Below are 10,112 nucleotides of genomic sequence, written 5' to 3'. Positions count from 1 at the left end.
GGTAAAGGAGAAGTAAAGAGTTTTTCGGCCAACACTGACTGACAAAATCCATCAAATTGATAATGCCACAAGAACATTTGGTGCGACATTTAGCAACCTTTTTTTGGGACCGCTCTAAACACGTTCCTCACAGAAACCACAATAGAGAATCGACCTTCCCTGGCATCGTACGTGGACTCAGATTAAACCATCGTTCCCTCTCAACATGTACGCATCCTTCCTTGTCGAGCTAGTCCGATTCAGAACCTAGAACATCCCCTACCACCTTCTGCACGTGGTTCGTAGTTCGTGAATCACTCCCTCCAGCATGTCCTCCGGCTACCAGTTCGAGGAGATCTCGTACCATAACGTTTGATCATGTTTCACGTCCAAGTTTAGTTGAACAGGCACTGCATTTCATTCGGAACAATTTTATTGAAGAAACGACTACAGGCGACCACCGGATTTCATTCGCTTCAGCTTCTTACCAAATCATCCCCCAACGTGCAATTCAAATCGACAGGCAGAGATCCAATGAACCACTGTCGAGACGACGGTCCAACCGGTCGACAAACTACTGGTGTATTGTCTGGCACAATCTAGTTCGTTAAGCTACATTTAGGGTTTTCCATAAGACGACTACATTTTATAGCCATGAGTGAGGGTGGATCCCTTCATTCGTTTATCTGGAGGGACAAAACAGTAAATACATACTTCTCTTCTATTAGATGGATGCACCATCACTTTCTTCCCTTTTATGAAAGCAATAGCATAATCTCACTTCGATATAAATGTCCTTTAGTTTTACAGTATAGTTTTGCTTATAGGCTATTGAAAAACTAAATTTTCTACAGTTCTAGGGTGGGTCCAACGTCCAGGATACAAGCCTACCGCGGTCGAAGCGACTCGGAACTAAACATAAAGGTAAAAGACCAGTAGGAAATTACATTAGGGTTGATTAGTTCCTCATTGAGAGGGTTGAAGTCGGATGTGCGGGCATGGTCTCTCTGGCTCGCCTCTTGTCCACAAAGTCATGAGATCGCCTCTCTGTTTTCCCAATGTCAAAAAGGTCCCTGCAGCCACAACCCCAGGAGAGTAAGCGGTGATAGCTCACGTATGGATCACCAATGGAAATCAAAATACACTTCCAAAAAATCTTTCACGTGACACCCAATTACAAGCCTCAAACACTCCCCCGAGAAGTCTTCTCTGGATACACATGCAACTATCCAACCAATGGAGTACAGAGTTCATTAGATGATCGTGCTCACCGAGCGTGAAGGGAACAATATAAAGCAAAGCAGGTTGCCCATGTCCATCCATCAAATTCAAAGCCACATAAGTGATGAGCAGTCCTGCATAAAGTTCAGAAATCGTGCATCAATGGTATTTGCGGGGGAGCCAGAAGGAGGCATCAAGTGCCAACCGCAAGTCCCTCTGAAAAAAAGTGCAGATCTTGGAGAAATGAAAAATTACTACTGCATTAAGACCGAAATGGAAATCGACGTCCAGAGCTTCTCATACCTAGACCATAAGCAATCATTGCCCACAAGAAGTATCCTTCTCGAATCTTCTTTTTTGCCAACATATCATACCTGCAGAAAAGGAAAAGGCAACACCAGATTCCATTCTATTAGAGCCAGAATCAGTACAAGCTAGTTGCTTCACTTTAAAGCATGACTATCAGAAAGATTGGAGAGACACAAGTAAGCAATTATTATAAAGAAACAGGGATTGCTTTAAACATCCAGGAACTAGATGCAATAAGATGCAAGCTTCAGCTTATGAAGTTGACAATCAAACCTTAATGAGAACACCACTAGCAGACCGGGTAAGATGATATCTCCAAACCCAATGATGCTATATCCACCCCAAGGGTCAAAGAGTCGTGGAATTTTCAGTAGCATGGGGATCCCATCTTCTCCACTCTTATCGCCACGTGCAACCTGCACAGAAGGACAAAGAAAAGTTGATCCAGTTAACTGAATTGAGTCATCTTGTGATGGGAAAAACTGAAATTGCAAAAGTTAACTCAGTTGAAGGAATGGAAGCAACGGCAGCTAGATTGAAATTAGACTGCGTCAAAAGAGAAATGAAAACATTTGAGAATTACAGGGGTTTCTCTTCAAGCTATTCAAGTACTAAAGAAAATCGGTTTGTGCCAATGGTTGGTCCACAGTGGTGAAGGAGTTGCAATCTGTGTGGTAGACAAGAAGACAGAACAATACTGAAGCTCATAGTTTGGCTTCGAATAACAAATTTCTGAGTGTCACTCCATTCTAGGATATATGTATCGTCTACTACTGTTTACAGGAATTTGTGGAAGTTAATTTCCATAAGCCCAAGGAGGAGGGGTAATTTACTTGTCATATCCAAACTTGCTTCGCATGATGTGAAGCTTAATTTTGTGATGAGCAGCTAGCTCAGACAATACATGATAAGCATGTCTTTTAGTGGATTTACGTTTAGTGAGAATCAAAAGAAGAAAAGAAATTTGCCAACTTGTATTTCAAAAAATTGTCCATTCCATCTCCAGGTCAGGATCACTGGCCTGCCCTGAAGTTAACAATCCCATTAGCCTGAGCCAAGCATGTAAAGAAAACTCCATCCAGCTAGAGATGTGACCTGATTAACAGTTTTCTTGGAAAATAGGTTCATGTACTTCACTTGGATTACAGCAATCTTACATTTCTCACAACAGCTATGGGAAAATTGATCTCAAACAAGTATACGAGCTTCAGAAAGAGTTTGCTTACCACTATCATCACACTTTCATGGAACCACCATTTGGAAACAAATACCCAGAAGATGTCATACAAGAAAGCACAGCTAAGAAGCACTGTTCCAACCTGTACAATAAAAGAATAAGAGATCACTCAAAAGCACATTCATCCGCTTTTATCTTTGATGCATAAAAGCAAGATTTTTTTATGAATCTTCATAGACATTCTTCTATATTGACGGCAGAGCTTTCTGATGCTTCTCTGCCGACTTCAATGTAATAGTTTGTGCATCCTGTGGTTACAGAAAAGGCCTTTCCTAGCAGAGGATATGAAATAAAAGGCAAGGATATTCCAGATAGATTTAGAAGAAAAGAAAAATCTCAAACAAAATCTAACTGTTATATATTAATCAACAATAGCCTCCAGTGATCATCACCTTGAGATTTGGTAGGCGAATTATCTGAAGAACCGTGATTATCAAAGCAATTCCCTAATTCAGACAAGGAAAAGGCAACATTAGGTGGTCTCTTTAATCTGGATACAAATAATGTCTCTTTTAAAATAAATAGAAAACAAAGATAAAAGAAAAGGCAAAGCATTATATCTTACTGGATCAGAAGTAATAAAAATAAACTAGGCAAAAAGAGAAAAGCATGAAGGCAATCAGATTACATCTCAACTAGAAAAATATATTAGCAAGCAGCAATTGTAATAATCTTAATTCTTCAGGTTTCAAATGACTTAAGGATTCACCCGTATAAGCAAAAACTGCCACAGGTCTCCTAAGAAAGACGGCAGAGAACATACCATTCTAATTGTCCAGCAAATGATGCCCAGTTCCATGTCAATTATGTAACAAGTTACCTTGAGGAAAATCCATTCAGCTCATAGTGGAAAAAGAACCTTAGATATTTCTTTCTCTATGGTTCCCCAACTTTTACTCAACAAATTATCATGCTAAAACCTTTCTGGGAGACACCCTGAATAATTTTCAGCTTATACATTAACAAGCCTTTGAATACTCCTGCTTAACAAGTATGATCTCATATATAAACAGATTTTGATGGCTGTCTGCAACATCTTATTAGTTCTGTTGTTTCCATAAATTGCCATGATTTCCTTAAAAACAGATCCTACTCTTTTGGATCTCATGGCAACCAAATATCCCTCGTCCATATTTTGTCGTGACAAAAGATGTCAGATACTAAGTAAAGATAAATATGACCAGCAAACACCACAATAAAGCGATGGTAAGAAATTTTTACCCATAGGTCAAACACCCAAAGTAGGTCAAAAAATGCTATAAACACAGAAGCTATCGAGGCAATGAAAGGAAGGAAAAGAAGACAGCGAGGCAATGGCAATTTTCTTACAAGTATATCTTGACCTATCCACGCGTAGGAAACACGGCGGAAAACTGCCCAAAGGACAGCAAAGGCTATGCAGAATGGAGAAAGAGCCAAAGTTAGGTGTGAAACGGCTCCAAAGATGGGTAACTTCACGAATGATTGCGCAGAATTCTCAAACCATCTGAAACTAAAATTTTTTGAGGTCAGTATCATAATATTAGAAAAAAAAAATGGTCCATGTACTTTTCAACATGATAAAAAGAAACAGAAGGCAGAAAAAGATGCTTCAGTAAAAGTGATATCAATACCCCGAAAAGTTGACATTCATTGTACTTTATTTCAGCTTTTACATTCATAGTGGAAAAGGAATATGGCTCAAAAAATAATGCTTGTTTCAACGATCGCTCATTACTCCTTACTCATTAGCCCAAACAAATCAATAACCTTGAGGAAGTGAGATAGTTTTGTCAATTCAGAATATCAGGGTATTATCTCTCGTGAGAGATAAATTCCATTATATAGGAAGCAAACTCAACGACTCCTTTCAATTTCAAACTTTTACCCACAAATTCCATTAAAATCCACGCCTTCTAATTAGATGAAGCGTAACAATATACCCATAAATGATCATTAAAGTATTAAGCAATCCTATGCATACCTTTACATCCCAAATTTGATTTTCTATCTTCTCATCACATAACACTGCAAATTTTATTTCTCAATCCCATAAATGATGCATGCTCTTTGACTACTATATAGAAGCAAAACTTACATGAGAGAAGAGCAAAATAGGTACCATTTATATATTGTTTTCATTTTGGCTGTACATCAGAGCTATGCATAACTTAGCAAACATCGTGCAAGCATCAACAAGGAAAGTGCACTTGTTATTGAAAAGCAGGAGTAATAGAAAGGATGTGTTACACATGAAGATATTTTGTCACTTAAAACTGATTGGTGGCACTATAAGCACAAATGTAATTTCAAAATCTGAAAAGTTATATACCACGAGAGAAAAGCCACCAAACAAGTTTGCAGACCCTGCAACCGTAGACACAATGCAGAGTTAAATCCTGTCACATAAAATGGGTAAGATGCAAAGGAAAGCTTAAAAAGTTCAAGGTTCTATCTATGACTATTTTTTTGAAGGACTTGCTGGCAGGCAAACAAGTTGTCACTCAGTCGTTTACAGCTATACTGTAAACACCCCGTTCCTCAACTGATGTACACCATTCTAGATCTAAACAACACATGGAGAATCTCAATACATGTAATATTGTCCATACGTCTATGCTCAAAGTCGCTAGAATCAGATATGTTCAGCAAATAGGCATAAAAATGCACATCTCTAAATCAGTCTATGCACCAAGACGATGGAAATTTCCCAAGGAATGCCAACATCCCAACTTCCGATAATCCTTGCTTTTATATCAACGATCATTGCAAAGGACACGGTGCTTGACAAGCGACAAGTAGCGCATGCCAGGGACAAGTATCAGAGGACTTGTTCTTTTATTACTATTGCCTACCAAAAAACAGCCAAGTTTGTGGAAATTTCCAAACCAACTATTATGTTTCTTTCCCAGGAAATGCTGCAAAAACATAAACAGAAAAAAATTGCCAACTAAATACTCATAGAGAATGTACATGAGAAAAGAAAGCGCACCTCTACTCCACCAATGCAAAACAGAACCACCAGAACCTCAATAAACCAGTAAGACATCAGTTTGTACAGCATGACCAAGAAACATGAAGCAACTACAACAAAGAGAACAGCAGATGTCGTGTTTATGTCCACAACACCACTGGAACCAATGCCTTCGATTTCGCCCAACTCATCAGAGGCATCCTGCCATTGTTAAACTCTATATCAATTTGAAATAGCAATTACAGAGATATAGGTCCTTTGGTTCCTGAAACCCAAGGCCAGAACAATTAAAATTGAGCTAAAAACAACGGTAATGTAACCTTCAGCAATTTCTCATGCTCGATAGCTGCTTCTCTAGCACTCCTTGCAGACCAATAAGAAGCACATAAGATGGTCCCAACGGCCATAAGCCATAAGAACACTTCTGCAACATCCACTAATGGACGCTGTGGGGAGTATAACTGCACTGAGACTGAAAAAACAACACACATCATGTTCACAGTTGCAAGAAAGACAAAATGCTGAAGACACAACAATAGAAAATGGAGACTTGTTACACCAACTTATTCGTCAAAAGAAGATTCCAGCTAGTCCAAACTTTCCTGCATAACTACGTGCTCTCGAGGAATATAACTTAGGGCATAAGCTTCTCTAGACATGTATTTCACTTTCACTAGACAAAGACGCACATATTACACACCATTCGTATACGTTTTTATAAGCTTCTCCAAGTTTGCGCCAGCATCTTGTGGGAGCATGACAGCCGGAATGCCAATCTTGACATCTGTTTGATTCACTTCGCAAACCATCTTGAAGAGTTCTGCACACATGGCCAACATCAATAAAACATCAAATTCCATTCTCTTTTTGTCTTTTCATTTGGCAGAAGCAAGTTCATGTGATTGGAACCATAATAACAGCACTCAATTTATTTGATAAAGCAGATAAGTATATATTGACAGTCACCAGGATTTTGAGCTCGCATACAGAATGAGTTCTTGAGTCACATCATCCAATGACAAGTCTATCTTGAAGCATGACGTGGAGTTAAAAGGAGGGAACAAAAGGGAATTCTTGATGAACTTTGCTCATTAAACTTATTTATTTCTGTGAGGAGACACTTGAATTCTGAGATTATGGTGACTCATGAATCTCTTCTGAATGTTTGAAGTGAAAACTTTACATTGATTCGTGTCTATAATTTAGCATCTTTCTAATGCAATCTGATCACTTCAAGCAGGACAACCTAATTTTGGACCATTGTTTATCAAAAAAGAAATCTATGACAATACTTAATGGGCAGTATCCTTATTCAGCTTTGCATGCATGATGCACGTAGGATTAGCATAAATGCCACCCAAGAGGTGGTTTCTAGACTGCCAATGAGTTCGGTTGGGTGCATCCTTTAACCACTGTCACTCATTAATGGCATGGCAAGCTCAGAATATATAAGCAACAAGTGGTGTGTAAACATTATACCCCAACAACGAAAAGTTCATACATATACCTGTACCGTTATTTATGATGAGTATTGCAGTTGCATTAGCATCTTCGGCAATATTTGACTTAGTTGTGAAACTGCAGTTACCTCTTTGCACCACAACGACCTCCCCTTTAAGCTATGAAAGAATTTACATAAATGAAAATCAGCGAAAGCATTCACATTATATCTGGGGTTTTCTATTCAGATTCAGATGCTTCAAATAGATAAGAACTTAACCATAGATACGTCAATGATTCATAGTTCACAGAAAAGAAATGAACCTTTTCCTTGGGCCTTGTACAAAAATCAGGAGGATCTGCGATCACAACTTTAGTATTGTTGGCATGTTTCTCTTTTGATTCTAGTGTAAGGCCAAATCGAGCACCCACACCAACATACTCAATGTCTTCAACACCATTCAGCCAAGTAGGTACTTTCACCTATCATCGCAACATGGAGGTAAATGTCAGTTTATCGATTGCCAACGTGAAGACCATGACACCATTATTTAGCCTAACAAACTCTAGATAAAATAAAACCGCAACAGAACAAATTCTTCTCAATTATTTATCCTCAATGACTATACAAACTATGCTATGTGATGATCACTGGTGCCGCAGTGAATTGACCGTAAACCCCTAAGTGTAAGGAATAAAACATGATATGGCATCTAAATGTTCAGCGTCCTTTTGCAATCAATTTTAATCAATTCCAGTTAGCTAGCAAAACAACAAAAATAGTATAAAGAAAGCAATTCTTTTACAAATAGATGGTCAAAAGATCATTAAGCTAGTCCATGTGCTGAAATGGAAAGGCTAGAAGCCAACAAATGTAGGAGTAACATTAAAGAAAAGGAAAAAACACATAAAGCTCGTGAGTTTATGTGAACGAGATAAATTGTGATCGATCAGCCCCTATGATAACTACAAGTGCAGAGAAAAGCATCCTATATAAAGGTAGAAGGAAAAACAGATCGTATGTAATTCATTCAATTCCAGTCATCAAGAGACTGTCATGCAAGCGCAACTAATTGCTTTTGGTTTGAATTAAGGATATATCTAACCCGGAACAACCTCCATGAGCCCAAGTAAGCATTGAAAATATCATAAAAATTATTTAAGCACAATAACTGCACCAAGTACTATTTTTACCCAAGGCTTTGCTACTTCGGGTCTGATATTTAGCAGCGATTCTGATGTCCAAAAAATGCTAATAAATTCAGGGGATATCATCCTCAATCACAGAGAACAAAGACATATATCTAACCCCCAATCAATTTGACCAAGATGACTCTCATCACCAGAAATGCAATTTGGGGGAGTAAGCATCCCAAGAAACTCCTTGAAGTCAACTCTAGTAATTTATCAACCACGGGGAATTAAAATAACTAAGGTCGCTTCGTTCCTAGCTCTACGCAAAAGTTCTAGGCACTCCTAGAGAATATCCTAAATCAATTTACCGAGAGCAGCATCAAACGACTCAAAGCACCTAATTGCCTCCGCCGGATACCACCTCTCAAAACCAACCCACCGCGTCAAATCAAACAACCCTGTTCAAATATCCTTACGACATCCATCCCGACCGAAAGTCTTTCCTCCCCCCTTCCGTTTTCTACTTCCTTTTTGCCTCCTTTTCCTCAGCAATTAGATCAAAAGTCACGAACCTAATGATGACGGCACCACAAAAACCCTGACAGAACCGTCGCCGCGCGACGCCACCGCAACGATCGACGCTCAATTCAGCTCCAGCCAAAGGCGACCGCCAAAGCCACGAGCTCGCAGGTCCCCGCTCCTCCCTCCTCTCCTCCATTCTCCAACCCCAACCGAATAAATAAAATAAAAACAAAAACGCACGGAATACCGCAACGAAATGGCCAAAAATGAGGAAAGGAATCCTCAGCTCGAGCGAGGGAGGAAGCTAGGGTTAGAGAAATAACTTACCAGGACGAAGTTGTTCTCGCAGCCGGCCCTCTTCGGCGCGACGTCGTCTTGGTGCACTATGTCGCCGGAAAAGACCGGCCGGAGGCTCAAGCACGCGACCAGAAGCCACGCCGCGCGGCGGATTGCGACCTCCCTCCCCTTCATCGCCGGGAATCGCAGAGCATCAAGAGGCGCGGCGAAGGCAACGAAAGCTCCGGTCGCTCGCTAGAGAGAGAGAGAGAGATCAGAGAGCTCGCCCGCTGTATAGAGAGAGAGAGAGAGAGAGAGAGAAAGAGGCACTGAGTTTCTAGAGAGAGAGAGGGGGAAGAAATATCGTGTACTTGAAACTCTGCACTTTTTCTTTTAATTATTAAATAATTCTCTTTTGTTTTTTTCCTCGTTCCTTTTTTTTTCTTCCTTTCTTTTTTTCCGATGTGTCGTTTTAACGAGGACGCGAGGGAGAGAGGAGCGCCGGGTGGGAACCGTTGCCCGCTTTCCCTCAACCGGTTTCCCTCGCTTTTTCACACCGCGCTTTCCCACCCGCCTCCACCCCCACGCGCCCCCGCGCGTGCGCCGCACGGGCCGTCGTGGTTCGCACGTTTTTCCGTCCCGCGGGGAAAGGTGGGAGATAGAGGAATCGCGTGGTACTTTTTTTCTTTTTTTAATCTTATTTTTTTCCGGCGGGGAACCTCTAATTAAATTTCGATAAATGTTTTATTGTTCAGCGAAATAAAATAGGGGATTCTTTTTTATTTTTACAAATTCAGAAGTCCGTCGAGAAAGGACGAAAGACGGGACCTGTTCTTTTGCCTCTTCGGAATATGGTGGGAACAAGAGCTGTTTCTTAAGTGAGTTATTTAAATGAATCATATGACCAAATAAATAAATTGAGAACGTCATAATCAATGATGACACGAGAATAAAATAAAGAAATGAAATAATGATAAAAATAATAGAACAAATCTACAAAAGCGATTCGGAAAATGGTACAACTAATTCGTAGTGTGGGCC

At 39.9% G+C, this 10,112-nt stretch overlaps 1 protein-coding gene across 1 annotated transcript; it reads right to left on the bottom strand.

Annotated features, from left to right (window-relative positions):
* Positions 1 to 701: 701 nt before the first annotated feature.
* Positions 702 to 9,400, bottom strand: LOC104442110 (signal peptide peptidase-like 4). The gene is made up of 14 exons (XM_010055417.3): positions 9,123 to 9,400; positions 7,464 to 7,622; positions 7,207 to 7,318; positions 6,400 to 6,519; positions 6,020 to 6,171; positions 5,718 to 5,900; positions 5,058 to 5,092; positions 4,076 to 4,238; positions 3,139 to 3,192; positions 2,736 to 2,828; positions 1,783 to 1,925; positions 1,504 to 1,574; positions 1,251 to 1,334; positions 702 to 1,052 (listed from the first exon to the last, which is right to left on the bottom strand). The coding sequence occupies exons 1-14, from the start codon at positions 9,264 to 9,266 to the stop codon at positions 946 to 948; spliced, it is 1,620 nt and encodes a 539-aa protein (XP_010053719.1). The 5' UTR covers positions 9,267 to 9,400; the 3' UTR covers positions 702 to 945.
* Positions 9,401 to 10,112: the final 712 nt, after the last annotated feature.

Source organism: Eucalyptus grandis, chromosome 4 (assembly GCF_016545825.1).
Source record: "Eucalyptus grandis isolate ANBG69807.140 chromosome 4, ASM1654582v1, whole genome shotgun sequence".
Taxonomy (NCBI): Eukaryota; Viridiplantae; Streptophyta; class Magnoliopsida; order Myrtales; family Myrtaceae; genus Eucalyptus; species Eucalyptus grandis.
This window is presented reverse-complemented; position numbering and strand designations above follow the sequence as displayed.